The following is a 17,994-nucleotide window of genomic DNA, read 5'->3' as shown; positions in this document are numbered from 1 at the left end:
CTAAAATCAGTGTGCAAATTTCGGTGAAGTGTCTGTGTGCAATGTGCAATGTGTAATGCTCAAGTTTCAGTGATAAGGGAATTCGGCAATGGCAGATAACAGTGATAGTAAACCTAGTGTGATGATATCTACTGACTACCTGAATGTCCAAATGATATCTATTAAACTGAATGGAGAGAATTATGTCCCTTGGGCCAAGTCTGTAGAGGTTTTTCTGAAGGCGAAGAAGAAGGTAAAGCACATAAGAGAGGAGAAACCCCCCACTAGTTCTCAGGAGCATGAAAACTGGGAACAGGAAGATGCACAGATCATTACATGGTTGTGGAACAGTATGGAACCCAGAATCAGTGTGAACTTCATGTTTCTTGACACAGCCAAAGAGGTGTGGGATCATGCTAAGAAATTGTATTCTGATCAAGATAATACAACCAGGGTATATCAACTGTATCAGGAATACTTCAATCTGCAACAGGGAAATCAGAGCCTTGAGGAATACTATGCCAGTATGAGAAATATCCGTAATGAGCTAAATGTCTATCACCCTCTCACTTCTGATGTCAAGGTTCAACAGCAAAAGAGAGAGCAGCTTGATGTGACTCGGTTTCTAGTGGGGCTGAAGTCTGAGTATGAACCAGTACGAGCCCAGATATTAGGAGGATCTGCCCTTCCATCTTTAGAGGAGGTGTTTGCTCGTCTTCGGAGGACTTCCATTGGATCTATGAAAACTCTAATATCTCGGATAAATCAGCATTTGCAGTGTCGAGAGGACGAGGTGGCACAAGAGGGGCTCGAGGAGCCCAGCCTGGCCGTGGTGGCAGTAGTGGTCCAGTGTATGGCCGGAGTGGTAGTGGTGGATCTACACATATCCGTGGTGGTGATCGTACTGGAGGCAGAGATTCAGGGGGAGCTCGTGGTAGAGGACGTGGCTCGGGTCCACGGAGGTGTACTCATTGTGGTTTGGATGGGCATACTATTAACTACTACTATGACTTACATGGTCCACCCTCGACGTGGGCCAACCATGCCATGACTAGTGACACCAGTTCCAGCTTTAGATAGGAGAACCGGTCAGCCAACCAGATGCCTTCTACCTCTTCAGATGGTCCAGGCAAGGAGATGGTGAGTGTTCCTTGCGATGAGTATGAAAGGTTTGTTCAATCCATGTCGCAGCAGAACACAACTACCTTTGCACACTCAGGTATGGCTTGTTTGGCATTTACACCCAACCCCTAGATTATTGACTCTAGAGCCTCCGATCACATGATGGGAACTCCAGGTGTGTTTTCATCTCTCAATCATTGCTCAACATCACAATTTGTTACCCTTGCTAATGGCTCCACATCATCTATTCGTGGTGTTGGTAATGTTGACCTAAACCCTATGTCCCTATCATCTGTTTTATATGTACCTAAGCTTCCATTTAATCTTATGTCTGTTAATAAGCTGACCAAGTCCTTTAATTGCTCTGTTACATTTTACCCCTCTATGTGTGCTTTTCAGGATCTCAAGACGGGGATGAAGATTGGTGGAGGGCATGAAGCCGGTGGATTGTATTATCTTGATGGTGGTGGAAGAACATCAACAGCCCTTCAGTCATCTATTTCTCCTCTCCAGTGGCATTGTAGATTTGGTCATCCTTCGTTGAAAGTGCTGAAGTCATTGGTCCCTTCATTGAGTCAACTTTCTATTCTAGATTGTGAATCGTGTCAACTTGGGAAACACCGTGTTCCCTTTAGTTCTAGGGTTGATAACCGTGTGTCGAGTCATTTTTCTTTAATTTTTGGAGTCCTTATAAAGTGATGTCATATAATGGACACAGATATTGTGTTATTTTTGTTGATGACTTTTCAACAATGACGTGGCTCTATTGAATGAAAGAAAGAAATGAATTATTTGCCATCTTCCAGAAATTTTATGTTGAGATCCGCAATCAATTTGGCATTCACATCAAAATTTTCCATTCTGATAATGGCCGTGAATACTTGTCTTCATCTTTTCAATAATACTTGAACCAACATGGCATTATACACCAAACTTCATGTACCTACACCCCACAACAAAATGGGGTTGCTGAGAAAAAGAACCGACATCTTGTAAAAACGGCACGCTCACTCATGCACCACATGAATGTTCCCAAACCCTTTTGGAGTGATGCAATGCTCACCTCTTGTTTCTTAATTAATCGGATGCCCACATCTATTCTTGATGGTCGTTCTCCTTTTATTGTTTTGTTCCCCAACATGTCTCCATTTCCGCTTCCTCCTCGGGTATTTAGGTGCGTTTGCTTCATCCATAATCTGGGTCCCGGGACTAACAAGTTAGATGCACGATCCCTTAAGTATATCTTCCTTGGCTATTCCCAGACTCAGAAAGGGTACAAGTGTTACCATCCCAGTTCTCGTCATTCTTTGGTATGTGCTGATGTTACTTTCTTCGAGTCTACTCCGTTCTTCATGGGGTCCAGTGATGTTGCTTCCTCCACATCACCTCCTCTTCCCCTTCCTGTGGCTGATCCTCCTCCTCTGGTTCCAGTCGTGCCTACGTCCTTGCCTCCGGTGCCACCGCCCGTTGACCGTCCATCTATCTGTCACGTGTATACACATCGCCCACGTGTACCAGCTGCGCCTCCTCTGGCTTCATCACCGCCAACAGATCCGGCTCCAGATCCGACACCAGCCTCTGACTTTGATCTTCCTATTGCCTTACGGAAAGGTAAACGCACATGCACCCTTCACCCTATTTCCAATTTTGTTTCCCTTATCTCTCCGCCTCCCATCGCCAGTTCATCTCCTTGTTATCCTCAGTGGTTGTTCCTAAGGATGTCCAGGAAGCCCTTACCTCTCCAGAGTGGTGTTGTGCTATGGAAGAAGAGCTCTCTGCCCTCCATCATAATCACACTTGGGACCTTACCGCTCTTCCTCCTGGGAAGCAGGTTGTCGGTTGTAAGTGGGTGTATACCGTTAAGTACTTGCCAGATGGCCAAGTTGAGCACCTGAAGGCGTGGCTGGTTGCAAAAGGGTACTCCCAAACCTATGGCATTGACTACACAGAGACATTCTCCCCGGTTGCTAAGATAGGATCAATTCGTGTTGTCATCTCCCTAGCAACTATGTATGATTGGCCTCTACATCAACTAGATATCAAAAATGCCTTTTTGCATGGTGATTTGCTCGATGAGGTCTACATGGAGCAACCACTAGGGTTTGTTGCTCAGGGGGAGGATATAAGGTATGCAGACTTAAGAAGGCTATATATGGACTTAATCAGTCCCCTCGAGCATGGTTTGGTAGGTTCAGTGAGGTGGTCAAGAAGTTTGGTATGAAACAGTGCCAAGTTGATCACTATGTCTTCAGTCATGACTCTTCGGCAGGCAAAATACTATTGGCGGTGTATGTAGATGATATCGTTGTAACTGGGAATGATAAAATGGGCATTGATAGATTGAAGGCATTCCTACAAGAACACTTTCAAACAAAGGACCTTGGCAAATTGAAATACTTTTTTGGCATAGAGGTAACAAGATCTAAGCATGGCATTAATTTGTGTCAGAGGAAATATGTGCTTGATTTACTGGAAGAAACAGGTTTGTTGGGTACTAAACCGACTGAGACACCTATGGAAACAAATACGAGGCTGAGCAGTGATATAGGTGAAGTATTTGAAGACCCTGGCAGATACCGACGTCTTGTAGGCAAACTAAACTACCTAACCACTACTCGGCCAGATATTTCATTTGCGGTTAGTGTGGTGAGTCAGTTCATGCAAAAACCTTTGGTTCCACATTGGAATGCAGTGCTAAGGATTGTGAGGTACTTGAAAGGAACTCCTGGCCGTGGTTTGTTGTACAAAAGTGGCGGAAACTAGAAGTAGAAGGATACACCGATGCTGATTGAGCAGGTTCTATGTCTGATAGACGGTCTACCATAGGCTATTGCACCTTTCTGGGGGATAACCTGGTAACATGGAAAAGTAAGAAGCAAACAGTTGTGGCAAGAAGCAGTGCAGAAGTAGAATAAAGGGCCATGGCACATACTGCTTGTGAATTAGTGTGGCTAATGAAGCTCTATTGTGACAATCAGGCAGCGGTTCATATCTCTTCCAATTCGGTGTTTTATGAAAGAACCAAACAAATCGAAGTTGACTGTCATTTTGTGAGAGAGAAGGTGTTGAATGGAGTGATAGAGACTGCATATGTTAATACGGGAAATCAGTGAGCAGACTTGTTTACAAAAGGTTTGAGTCGGGGGAGAATGGACTACATATGTAACAAGCTGGATTATATGATATATACTCACCAGCTTGAGGGGGAGTGTTAGTGAATGGGTATTTCGGTCTTTGTACCTGTTAAGAGTGCTGATGTGTACTATTATGTTAGTTCGAGGGCCTCTTACTTAAATAAGGGCACTTATGTCTTTTCCAATTACATTAATAATATAATAACAGGTCTAGCCTAAACTAGGGACTTTTTTTCTATTTTCGAACCAGACCTTTTCTCTTCTCCATCCTCTTTCTTTCTTCTTCTTTCCTCTCTTCCTTCTTGCTGTTTACTTTACTTTTCAGCTAACAAACAAAACAGACTTCTAGGGCAAGCCGAACTTCAACAAGCTTTACAGGTTTTTTATTTGGTCCAAATCTCACAACATTGTTTATGACTCTACTCTTTTAGTTTGTCTAAGGATCTTTCATTGCTCTTGCAGTTACCTTGTAGTAGCCAAATTGAACTTTTTCAATGTCAGACTGGTAAGCAACTGGCTTAAAAGTCATCTTTAAAAATCTAAGGTGAGGTTTCTACAAATATCTAAGAGAGAACAAAGCACTTTCATAGGAGCTTCAAGCCACATCCTCATGGACTCAAATATTGGCCAACCTAACTAATGCATTGGTTGGGCAAGGCTTGGTCTATGTATATCATAAAAAGGGGACATAAGCACATTTGTATTCTATTGCAAATCATTCCTTTTTCACATATCAATAAAATTACAAGTTACCAATAAAAAGGCTAAGTATTTTGCTAGTTTTAAGATGAAGTTTTAAGAACAATATTACAACAATTAGGTGCCAATAAGCAATCAGTCTAAAGGGATAAAAAATAAGGGTGAAAATAGAGGAAATAATGAGTTGAAAATGAACTTTATCAAAATGGAAATAGACCACAAGGCCCTCAACTTGTTTAGATTAACATTTTGGTTAAATATAACCAGCAAAGGGGGCTAGACAGAACTTGAGAATGCTTAAAAATATTAAAAGGGAAAGAGGTCTAAGTTGGGTTATTTAAGGGCTGCAGAACTAAAAAACAGAAATAACAAAGAATTAAGCAAAGAGACTGAGTGTGAGAACAGCAGAACTAAGATGGAAGGAATGATTTGATAATGTAGAGAAAAAGCAAGCTTAAATTCAACTTAATAACTTATTATGCTTGGACTTGCTGATGCAACCTTAAAGGCCCATAATCTTGAGCTGGATTAACATGATTTAATGAAACCTATACCCTATATGATGCAGGCATGGAAGCAAGGAAAAAATCCATGGATAAAGTCAATGACCCTGTACATTGGCTGAAAACTGTGGATGTCTTTGGGAGGAAAGGAATGCAAGAATTTTCTTAGAGAAGGAAAGAGGGTTAGATGAAATGAAGGATTGTATCCTAACAAGAGCAATCCATTGGCTGAAAATTGTGGATATCTTTGATAACTTGTGGAGGAATTGGCTATTATAGCTAACACTTCAAGAAAGAATGATAGAATTCTGTCAGAATGGATTCCGCCTTTGGAAGGTGTCATCAAGCTGAACTTTGATGGAAACAGCCAAGGCAACCCCAGGCCTTCAAGTATAGGGGGCATCCTGAGAAATAAGGACAGCAACATAATTTCTCTATTCTCAGGACCGATGGGAGTGGGGGATTCCACAAGGGCAGAAATCCTTGCTGCAATACAAGGAATTCAGATGCCTAGTTGAAGGGGACTCTCAAGTGGTAACAAGGTGGTTCCTAAACTTGGATACCACCATTTGGGGCTACAAAGATCTCATCAAAAAAGTAAAGTGGTTAACTAACAATATGAGAGTTGAGGTAAAATGGGTTAGTAGGTCAGCTAATTCTTTGGCTGATGCTTTAGCCAAACAGGGGGTTTCTAGGGAAGATTTTTTTTTTGTGCTTTTATGTAAGTTGTTATTAATTTGGAAATCTGTACTTAACTAGCCCGGAGAGGTTGCAACTCATGCCTTTCCTTGGGGACTTTGTACTATTGTCTATTGCTGATTAATAAAATTATTTCAATTATCAAAAAAAAAAAGTCAATGACCCTGTAGTTGAGTTGGTTACTCGGCATCACTCCCATAGGCCACAACAGAGGTGCAGGATCAAACCCTTGTAACTACAGGCTCTCCATGGTATTCTGTGGTATTACAAATGGGCCTCACATACACCTTGCCCTGTCCCTACTAACATGTGACCCACTAACCTGGCAATTCAGATGCCAAAAAACAAAACCAATAAAAAAAAACATAGAGAAAGAAATCAGTTTCCTCCAACTCTTCATTCAATGACAATTCCATAATTCTTGAATATTTTGGATTTTAGGTTTTTTCAGTCTTTTCAAATTTATTTTCTAGTTTATTGCTTTATTAAGAATACAGCTTCAACTCTTCAAGAAATTTACTATCATTAGTGAAAAATTAAAACTACTATTTATGACACTTCTCAGACTACTATTTATAGTAAAATTGCAATTCACTATTTTTAGTAATTTCAGGTGCCTTTACAATAAGTTGGTTTTAGTAAGACCAATAATGGATATTTTGAGCTATTTTAAGGATTAGAGTCATTATTGAGTATCCCTATGGGTACCTATTGGGTTGTCTTAGTTTTTAAAGTAGTTAGAATTTGTTATGGATCAGTTTTTTTGGTCCAAGTTGAAATGCATAACGGAACACCAGAACCTTTATAATTAGTCTACTATAGAGTTATTACAGTTGGAATTTGAGAGTGGAATGAATGAAAAAAAAAAGGTTTGAAGTTACCTACAAGGTAATGGTGTACTTTCTTCTTCTCTCTTTGTCTATTATCTTTTTTTTTTATAAATCTCTTTGTCTATTATATTTCTTCTCACTCTTTCTTTTCTTACTTTTCTCTATTCAGGTTTGAATCTGAATCATAATTCAGATCCTTAATTTCCCTCTTCCTCCCATTGCATTCATCCTAGTAAGACTTTTCTCCTTCCATCCTACATCAATTTGGTATCGAAGTGAAGCCTAAAGATGAGTTGGGAAGGATTTCAAAGTTCAATTTAACAAGACTATCTCCAAAGCATGAGTAGAATGAAACTGCCAAGAGATTCAAGCAGGGTGACATGAAATATCCATAACCTACAAAGCATCAAAACCTTATGCTCTTATAATGAAATGCATGAAAGAAAAGGAACCAGATCTAGATCCAGATCTGGGTGTTCAACAGGTTCTCAAAGAAATTCCTCATGATGTTCACTACAAGCTCAAATAAAAGTTTCATCATGTTGAGATGGAAATTTCTGAATATAAAGAGTTAATTCTCAGTTGCTGTTTCCATAATCCCTACCATCACCTGCACCAAACGTGAAGATCATGAATTGGTCTAATAAATGAGTCTTCCTCATTTCAAAATTTAAGAATAAGTTTTTTTTTTTTTTTTTGAACTGGGGTAAAATGACACAGGCATGGAAAGGAAATAATCCATAGAGAAAGAAATCAATTTCCTCCAAACTCCTCATCCAATGGCAACCTCATCATTTTTTGGTGTTAAAAAATGTTGGTATCTTTTATATCTTATTGGTATATGATAAAAATTTTAGGGGTAAATAATCACCCCAATGCCTATGTGTCATTATTCAGAAGATAAGCAGGTGGCAAATCACTAAAATTCTGGAAAACGAACCTTAAATTTGAATTCTTTTTTTTTTCTGAATTTTGTTCAGAACCTACTTCAGTTCAATTATCAAACACCACCCTAATTGGCCTAGTGCAGCCTTTCAGTCTCTTGGAAGGGGTTAAAGCGTGCCCCACATAAGGTGGGGAATGGAGCTGACATGGACTAGAGCATTGAACAAATATCAGAGGATTCTCCTTCTGATAGGTAGTCACATTGGCACAACATACCTTCATATGGATAAAGGTAATTCTCATCTGATTGATGGAATCAATCACAAAGTATCAATCACAACTTCCCTCCAACTATCTAAAATATGACAAGATGCATAGGAGAAAGATCAAGGTGACTTTTAGAGAAACCTTCACATAATAACACAACTTATGAGCTTTGTTCTAATCAAGCATTCCATTAAAGAATAAGATGGGGTTGCTGGAATAACTCCACTGAACTAGTTGCAGAAGTTCCAATACAAAAAAAAAAAAAAGGTATGGACAATGCTAATAGAAACCCCAACAACAAATAGTAACAAAATCAGGCACCCAACAAGAGAAGCTGCTTGAATTCAAAAGGTCGGGACAGTTTGATAATAGGGAGAAAAAAGTTAGCAGGCAGGCATGGGCTTCATGAACTTGATCACTTTATTTCATTTAGACATCATTTCAAAGTTAATCCGGAACCTACTTTGAGAGAAATACACCATGTAAATAGATTAAAGATGGTATACATTAGAGAAAGCACTTCTCACCTGATCAATATCAATCTTATATATGGTAAGATGCGGGTATTTCTTCCCGAACTCTTCTACAACAGGAGAAACGAACCTGCCTAAACGAAACAACAGCCATTTCTCAATTCACTTAATCCAAACGAACCTATGCTGATTAAAAATGTTTAAAATGAAGAAAAAAACATGGAAATAAGATTCCATGATATCAATGACAGATGTTCCTGAGAATCTTACAAGGCCCACACCATACTGCAGTGAAGTAGAAAATTGCTGGCAATTGGTCATCTATTGCAATAAAAAAAAACGATGTAAGCAACGAGAAATTCCGTTCAAATTAAGCTCTAAATATTTAGGACAAATAAATTAAACGTACCTTTAACCCTTTTAAGAGAACTGCTGAACTCTTCTTCTGATTTAATAAGAACAATGTTCGAAGAACCTGGATTTTCTTAACCAGTTAAACAAGCAAATAGCAAAACCAGAATTAAAGATTGAAATATATAAAAGAAAAAACAGATGAAACTATGGAAATGGGATGGGATATCACGCACCTGGGGATGAAGAGTGGGATCGGGATGGGAAGAAAAAGTTGAAAGACTGGTGAGAGGTGGGATTTGAAAAGGGCTTCGAAGGCAGTGGAGGGACGATTGAAGTTTTGTTGATGCAAGGATGCAAAGAAGGATTTGAAGAAAAAGCAGAAGATGAGAATGACTTTGTGTGGCGAATGACTGAACGGATGGAAGAGGTACGGAAGAGTAACGCTCTCGCCATTCTATCTCCGTGTATCTGTTAATGGCGTGGCTTTCCCCGATAATTAAAGACAAGCCGGCCGATCACTCGGTCTGGAGTCTAGACGCAGGGACTAGGGAGGGAACGGTATTCTTCACCTGCGAAAGAAATGTGGCGTGCCAACACTGCCATCTTAAGATTCTTAACCCGGCCCGAACCGAACTTATAAAAAACTCGGTCCGTAGATTTCCGAGTTCTGAAGTAGGTTTTTTTCCTTCAACACAAACATAGCCTTAGGGGTGCTCGCTCTCTGCTATCTTTTGAAACCGACCGTAACTATTAGTTTTTTCTTTTTTCAATTTCACCGATTAATGGATTAATCAATTTTGGATTTTTATCGGTTCAATTGATCGATTTTTCAGTTTTTTTATAGCTACTATGTATATATGTTGCACGTAGTAATTTCAGATAACATTATTAATAATTTTAATATTCTTATTATAATCATTTAAAAGGAGAAGTAATTTTATAAAAAAAAGAATAAGTAATAAAAGCATGGTGTATTGGTGTATTTAGATTGTTTTATATATCATTTTCATTATTAATAAAAATACTTCTTATTTATCATATTTATTTTTTACTTAATATGATAAATATATAATATTATAGATGTGTAGAAATTTCATAAACGAATTGTTATGTTTTCTATAACTTTTATTTCTATCTTTTTTTTAGTTTGTATTGCATAATTATGACACCATTTGCTAGCCTATTTGACTTGAGAAAAAGCAATTCATTCTTCTGCAACTTTAAATTTGTTATTCAATTTACATAATTAATTCTAAAAATAATTCTTATTTATCACACTTATTTTTTTGTTTGATATGATAAGTTTATAATATCCTAGATATCTCAATATTTTCTATAAATTTTGCTTTTTTATTTTTGGTGTTCCAATCTATTTTTTTATTTAATTATGACATCATTAATTAACTTACTTACCCAAGCGATTGGACCATTATGGTGTAAGTAGGTTGGGCTGAACGTAAACTTAACCTAAACCCAACCCTTTGTGCTAGACCTAAGACCAAAGTCAAGCCTGATCTATTCAACTTGGGCCGAACCTCTAGCCTTCATTAAATTTTAATGCACTTGCTTTAATCTTGGACTTGGACCTATCAATTATCCCATGGAAAATTTGGATATAAAATGTATGTGTGTAATTGTATATACATGCATGTATGCAAATATTTGTTATGTATGTATTTATGATTGTATTAGTATATACATAATTGAGCTTTACTTTAGCTACCTAAGGAATAAGCTTGGACCCAACCCAAAAAATAAAAAGGCTCAATCTTTTGAACCGAATGTCACGGAGTGACACAATGGAGTACTTGGGTAGAGGTTTTCTAGATGTTTCTTGAGGCTTCTAGTTAATTCTGCATGTTTCCAAGGTGTTGTGGAGTGTTCTCCATGTGTCTAGAAGGGTCTAGATGTTGACGGAACTCTCTAGAAACTTGTTGGACCATCCAGGGTTGTGTGGAACAACCTAGAGAGGTTGAGAGCAGTCCAAACTTCCTCTAGAGTATTCTTGTATCATATGGAAAGGCATCCCCTAGAAAAGTGTAGAAGGTAGAATGTTCTAGAGGTGCTTCTACATGATGCTAATTGTACATAGTTATAGAAGATTCCTGGAGGGGGTTAGTGTATAAATAGGGGTCTCCTCCCTCATTTGCAATAAGGCTTCCAAATTGTACAAGACATCCAAGTTGTAATCTTTCTTCTAGTGTAATGCAATCTCTTCCTCTTACAATACTTGGTGTGCTCTTGTGTGCCGTGGTGAGTGTCCTTAGCACATAAGCAACCTAGCAAGAAGGGTCTTGGGCGTGCAGTTTGGCTGACTTGCTTGGAGGGCCAAGTGAGTGCCACACGATTTAGCCAATGGGAGCAGTCGGATCGTCACACTAAGCCTAGGCCCAAGCCAAGGACTCAAAATCAAAGCTAGTTTGTTTAAAATTACGAGTTAGGTTGATCCAAGTTCGAGTTAAGCTAACCTAATTTCTCTCCATATGGACCATTGATCATTAATTAGATGCAAAAACAATTTTCTTTTTTAAATTACTTTAGTTTTTAATTATATTTCTATAATTAATAAAAATAACACTTATTTATCACACATAGTTTGTTTAATATGATGAATACATAACATTAAAGATGCATTCAAATGTTTTTTTTTCCAAAATTTCTATGTTTTTAATAATTTTTGTGTTTTTATTTTTAAAATTTTTAATTTTTATTTATGATATCACGGGTTGATCTATTTGACCTAAAATGTTGAATCATTCACAACTTTTTTTATAAATTGTAATATTTATATTTATATATTTTAAATTTTTATTATTTAACTATGAGAATATGATGACTCATTTGATGATGATGGTTGAACTATTTACTTGCCACATAGACAAAAAGGTGGTTTATTTAATTCTTTTTCATGTTGGTTTTGAGCATAGGTTTTATATTATTAACAATATTAGATATAAAATTAATTGGTGAGAAACAAAAATACATCTATGTAAGGAGAGAAAATGAGAGTTAATACCTTAGAGAGGAAATTTAATGAAGTGGAAAGTAATGATACTTCAAATTATATTTTTTGTCTGCACAGTTAAAGAGGGATTAAATTATCAAATAGGGGTGACTTAGTAAAAAAAAAAGTATATGAAGCTCATTTGTTTAAGGTGCCTTAAATATAAAATTTAGTAAAAGGAAATGGGTCTTAATACCTTGAATATAGGTCTTAATGATAAGGAATATAATGAATTTAAGAAAAGTAGTAGTTCAAATTAAGTTTATTTTGCCCTCATAAATATAGGGAGACTAAGTTCAAAGAATAAGGGTATTTTAGTTAAAAAAGTAAGGAATTTAGATCTCATTCGCACTTTTAATAGTATTATATATATATATATATATATATATATATATATATATATATATAACATATGTTATAAATAAATATAAATATTATATTATATTATAAATAATAAAGAGAAAACCTCACTACAACCCACCTAAAAAAATTTTAACTCCATTGACACCAACAACAATTCAAAACTTCAACACTCCCACCCAAACACCAATACCTCCCCGTGTATTGGCATCAATTATTCTTATTCCTCAATTGTACGGTGAAGTTAGAATTTGTTATGTGGGAGTAAGTGAAGTTTCACTGTTATAAATGATATATAATATATTATAAATACTATAAATATATAATATTTATAACATATTATATATTATAAATATAATATTGTTCCTTGCTCTATCAAGAAACTACAACAATCCCTTCTCCATTTCTCATCTATCAAGTTGTACATAGCAATATCCTCCACTCCCTTTCCCAATCAATCTAGCTTCACAATCCTGATATAATAGGAAACTTTTCTTCTAACCAACTATGTAAAAATTTTCTTTTCCATCTCAAAACAACTTGTTTCTTAGAGCTTTCAAGTTTAGGCCATGTTTGGTTCGTGTGAATTGGGGTATGGAATCGGAATTAGAAAGGGCTATTCCGATTCCAACTGTTTGATTGGGTGGGATCGGAATCTCATTCCCATTCCTGTTGGAATGGCATTCCCCCATTTGAGGGAATGGTCATTCCCTGCCTCTCCCTTGGGAATGAGATCTCATTCCTACTGATTTTAATTCCCATTCCCATTGATAGAGAACAAATCCAACCCTACTAAGAGGGTTAATGGGTAACCCATGGCCCAATTGACCCTAACCCTTTTTCTTGACCCTTATGGGTGTCATTTGACCCATCTTGACCCACAATTCAAATGGGTGGGTTTGGGTGGGTCAAGTGGGTTGGGGTCAAAATTTCCAGCCCTATATACTATAATTGCCGATGAAGTTAATGGGCTGATTTGGATCAAATATGTTTGAGTTCCTTACCCCAGACTTGTTGTGTTGTTCATTTTGTTGAATGCCATTGTAGTGACTCTCGGGTTAAGAAGAGGGGTTTAATGGATCGGAATTTGGATAGTTTGAAATGGGTCTAACCATCAAGACCTATTTACTTTTTACTCGTGTTTGGTATAACCACAACTTTTACACAAACTAAATTAGTCCACTTAGATAAATTTTTGACAAGCATGTTTAAACCGATCATTTTAATTTTTAATTTACTTTGATAATTAATATAATAATTATAAATTTATTAATAATTACTATTATCAATAATTAATAATTATTATAATATTTATAATTACTAATAATTATTATAATCTTGTTGCATTAATTATAAACAATTAGTAATTATTGATAGGTATGGTTAGACCAGCCAATTTAATTTTTACTTTTTTCAATAGTTATTGTAATTATTAAACTATTAATTAAAAATATTATAACTAATTAAATAATTTTATTGTTGAATTTGTCCAACGTGAGCCCAACCCACACTAAAATTTGTTGCACTCAAGTTTGGCTCGGGCCTTAGTCACCGAGTTTGGGTTAGTCAATATATATAGAGGAGGGAGGTGGTTAAGTAACTCCCCACCCTTCTCTTCTTAGAGTGCCAAGTGTTACCCCACTTAAAATAGGTTAAGGAAGGAAAAGAAAACTCTTCCTTCCTAATGTGACAAGTGTCCCCCCACTTAAAGTGGGTTAAGAATGGAGAAGAAAACTCTCTCACCTAGAATGACATGTGTCCCCTCACTTAATGTTGTTAGAGGAGGGAAAATAACTTTCCCCTAGGATGACATGTGCCCCTCCACTTAAAGTGGTTAGACGAGGGAAAATAACTCTCCTCTAGGGTGACATGCATCCCCCACTTCAAGTGGTTAAAGGAGGGAAAATAAATCCTTCTTCCTAGGGTGACATGTGCCGCCCCCCCTTAAAGTGGTTAGAGGAGGGAAAGTAACTCTATCCCCTAGGGTGACAAGTGTCCCCCCACTTCAAGTGGTTAAAGGTTGGAAAATAGCCCTCTTGTTAGAATAAGACAAGTGGTATCGCCTTATAAGTAAGTGGAACACCTCACAATAAATTAATTAATATAGATTTATGGTCCGTTTGGTGCATCTTTTCATGCGGTCTTTCGGTTGTTTACAAGACAGGTAGACTGATTTTTGGTCTATTTCCATTTGACTCACGGAAGATCTAGTCGCCAAAAGCCAGAGCGCCAAAAAGACACGAGAAACCCATTTTGGACTGATTTCAGGAAGATTCAGATGAAGCTTTTCATGTCTTTCGCGGTTTATTCTGGTGCGAAAAGACACATGGAAAGATGTGCATCTTCCAAACTAGCTTCAGGCTGCTCAAATGTTCATGCAAAAGCTAAACTACCAAAAGATCTTTCCAAAAAGATGCGCCAAATGGATCCTTAGTCATTTAGGGTTTGTTGTTCCATTAAATGGGCTCTACTTCAAACCCATTAAATGCTTATTGCATTACAAACAAACCCAATTAACTTGGGGCTTGTTGTTCACTAAATTAGACTGTAGGCCTCTTTCTTTACTAAAATGTTTCAGCACACTAATAGGACTGACTGAGCTTATAAGAAAGCGCTTTTTCATCTTTATTATTATTTTTTTAAACGGTGTATGGGGGTATCTTAATAACATCCTCCTAGTCCACCAAACTTAAGGACTTAACAATGCCCCCTTAAGCACTGTGAGCTCAAATGTAGCTTGAGGTTGTAGTGCTCAAGCTATTTTTAATTGATTGGGCCAGATTTTTGTGAATCAAACTTAATTAGGACTTAAAGTGGAAAATAAAAGCTAGAAATTGCAAAAGAAAAGGGCCTACACATATATCGTTACTTAAGTGTGACCCATTAGATAATTAAGGCTTTTACATAAGGCTTAAAGAGTTTATAATTAATTTGGCTTAAGAAAATTATGAATGTGGGCCGATACATAAAGTGTTGTCCCATGTTTTAAATTGAAGTTGGCCCTAGTTATATGTTAATGGGCTTACAAGCTTTTAAGGTAAATGAGCCTTAATAATATGTTAATGGGCCTTAAAAGCTTTTAAATAATTAAGTATGGACCATTATTTAAAGTGTGGTCCCATACTTCACATTTGCCTTAATGGGTTTAAAAGAAAGGCCCAACAAATTAAATGACAACCAGATGTCCATTAGTTAGATTAGGACTTTTGTTTAGACAAATATAAGAGCTAAAGAGGCCTAACATGTTTATAACTTCTCTAGCTTATCATTACTCCAGCCAAAAGAAAGAAAAAAAAAAAAAAAAAAAAAAGAGACTCAGCCTTATTGAGTCAGTCTCCTTCACGTGTAGGCACCAAAAAGAAAGGGAGCTACTACTTTTAAAAGAGTTGTTGCACCTTCAACAGATTTGCGTTCTAGATTTCTTTCCACCTAAAAATCAAAAGAGATTCAGCCCTATTTAGTCTCAGTCCCATTCATGCGGAGGCTCAAAACGAAAAGGGAGCTACTGCTCTTCAAAGAGTTGCGACTTCCAAGTGTGTTCCAGCCTTCTCTCCACCTTCAACAGATTTATCTTTTTCAAATCTTAGGTATGTTATTAAATGATTAATTAAAAACAAATGATCTCTCTTTCCTTTTATTATTATTATTATTATTATTATTATCTGACTACTACTAAGAAAAAAAGGCTGAATCCTCAAATTATTAAAATAGGATTTTTTTTTTTCTTTTGCTTCAGTCAATAGAGAAAAAAAAAGCTAAATCCTGAAATTATTAAATTAGGGATTTCATATTTTTTTTTTCTTGACTATTATCAACATGAAAGAGAAAGAGGGCAAAAAAGGTTGAATATGATTATGCCTCTCTTATCTTATTTTACTGTTGTCAACAAGTGTGAGCATCGGGAAAACAACTCACTTGGCACATGAGCTTGAAATAGAGTCGCCACCCATCAATTTAAGAAATGGAGGTGATGGGACTGTAGGTACATAGTGCTCGCTCGGTCCCTTAGAGCACCAAAAACACTAAATTGATACCATATGGGCTTTGCAAACAGTTTGCAACTCATCTTTCCTCAGCGATGAACTCATAGTACATCGCAGGTTTACGATGAACATGCGATTCATCACAACATTGCAATGAACCTACACTTAGTGCAAGCCCAAAACAGACTCGAGTTGAACCTGTGGTGAGTTTTTACACATGTTTGCTCCCGTAATAAACCATGAACCACTGTGGGACCCAGTTCATTAAGAATCGGGCTCAAATATTAAGTGCACATGTAATTTCAAGCAACAAACATGATAAGCTGCCATGTAGATCTAATAAGATGCTGCTTGCCAAGCAATGACATCACCATTGCCACGTTAGTTAAGTAAGGTGCAAGAGGCAAGAGCAACATGGGTTATGAGGATCTTCGGGTGAAAGGAAAGTTAATCCCCAAAGAGATCCCATAGGGACACGTGGCGAAACCTAGCAATATCCGTAATAATCTTTAGCGAAACCAATATTGTCTTTCCTAATAGAAAACAAACACTTTTGGCTCCTTCCTTGCAGGATCTCGGGATCTTCCCTATAAATAGAGATCCTTCTCATAACGAAATTCACTCTCTCTCAACCACTGATTGACCCTATCATTGGAATCCCACCTTAGACATCTAACCGCTCTCCTTGCCCTAGCCTCCCAGTTGATTCCTTGTCTCTGGTCTTCCTTTGTCCTTCAAGGAGACCATCCCCCTAGCCTAACCACCACTTTGCCTACAGGTAAGGAGAAGGGGTTCTACTTTGTAGTGAACTATTAATTTAACAATGAACTACCAATTTCTGGGGAAGAAGGGAAAAGGGATTTCTATGAAATAACCTTCCCTAAGGAAATTAAACTAATAAAAAGCATACCACTGAAATCATCAACAAAAGGATTTTGAAAAATAACTGATATCACACTGCAAAAAAAAAAAAAATCAGCAAAAGGGTTCAACAAGCATGCTCCAAAAGAAATCGATCTAAACATCATTTAAACTTCAAAACAAGGAGAAAAGAAATCTAGCAATGAAACAATCTCACATTCATAATATTATTCAAAGAATACGCGAATTAAAATTGAACCACTATAAGCGCTAAATCTAAAAGAATAAAATAAGAAAAATGTAGAGAGCAAATGAACAACAATTTAACATACGCTCGCGTAGACCTAACCACACATGATCAGATAATAAACTCCAGGTCATTTTTGGTTGGGGGACAGACCTACAGGAATGGGAATGAGTCTGATGGAATCTACTCCATCGGTCTAATCCCCAGCCTTGAACCCTGACTTTCGAAATGAACTAAGAGAGGTCGGTGTGGATTACCTAAAGGATGTATTGACTAGAGGTTCGATGCTGCGAACGAGAATCTGGATGAGTTTGGTGTGTTCTGTAGGAGATGATCATAGACTACGTAGTTGTATGGATCTTCCCGACTTTTGAGATTCACCGGCCTCCTGAAGTCTACGAAATAGGGGAAGTTGCAGTTCGCTGAAGAATGTCGAGTGTGTGGTAATCTTCTAGAGAATAGATAAGAGAAGTGACGGTGTTGAAGGTGATGAATCTCTCTGGATTTCGCAGGAGGAGAGAGAGTATTGAGAGAGAGAGAGAGAGAGGGGCCGACATTGTCACTATTCATAGAAGGAGATGATGAACAGTGATG

The 17,994-nt window shown here is 37.3% G+C and overlaps 1 protein-coding gene across 6 annotated transcripts in view; it reads right to left on the bottom strand.

Moving 5' to 3' along the window:
• The window catches only part of TO1 (thioredoxin O1), a 47,796-nt gene extending 38,129 nt beyond the window's left edge, over nucleotides 1–9,667 (bottom strand). For 2 of the 6 annotated variants that reach the window (XM_088954067.1, XM_088954065.1), the window contains exons 1-4: nucleotides 9,179–9,556; nucleotides 9,001–9,066; nucleotides 8,862–8,912; nucleotides 8,646–8,725 (exon numbers count right to left, since the gene is read on the bottom strand). In XM_088954067.1, the coding sequence (XP_088810193.1) occupies nucleotides 8,646–8,725; nucleotides 8,862–8,912; nucleotides 9,001–9,066; nucleotides 9,179–9,398 (417 nt within the window). In that variant the 5' untranslated portion in view covers nucleotides 9,399–9,556. Of the gene's footprint in view, nucleotides 1–8,645; nucleotides 8,726–8,861; nucleotides 8,913–9,000; nucleotides 9,076–9,178 lie in introns of all 6 variants that reach the window. The other 4 variants (XM_088954066.1, XM_088954064.1, XM_088954063.1 and 1 more) reach the window with 3 other exon arrangements.
• Between the last annotated feature and the right edge of the window lie 8,327 nt (nucleotides 9,668–17,994).

This window comes from Nelumbo lutea, chromosome 7 (genome assembly GCF_056320005.1).
Source record: "Nelumbo lutea isolate HS-2025 chromosome 7, American lotus-T2T, whole genome shotgun sequence".
Classification (NCBI taxonomy): Eukaryota; Viridiplantae; Streptophyta; class Magnoliopsida; order Proteales; family Nelumbonaceae; genus Nelumbo; species Nelumbo lutea.
This window is presented reverse-complemented; position numbering and strand designations above follow the sequence as displayed.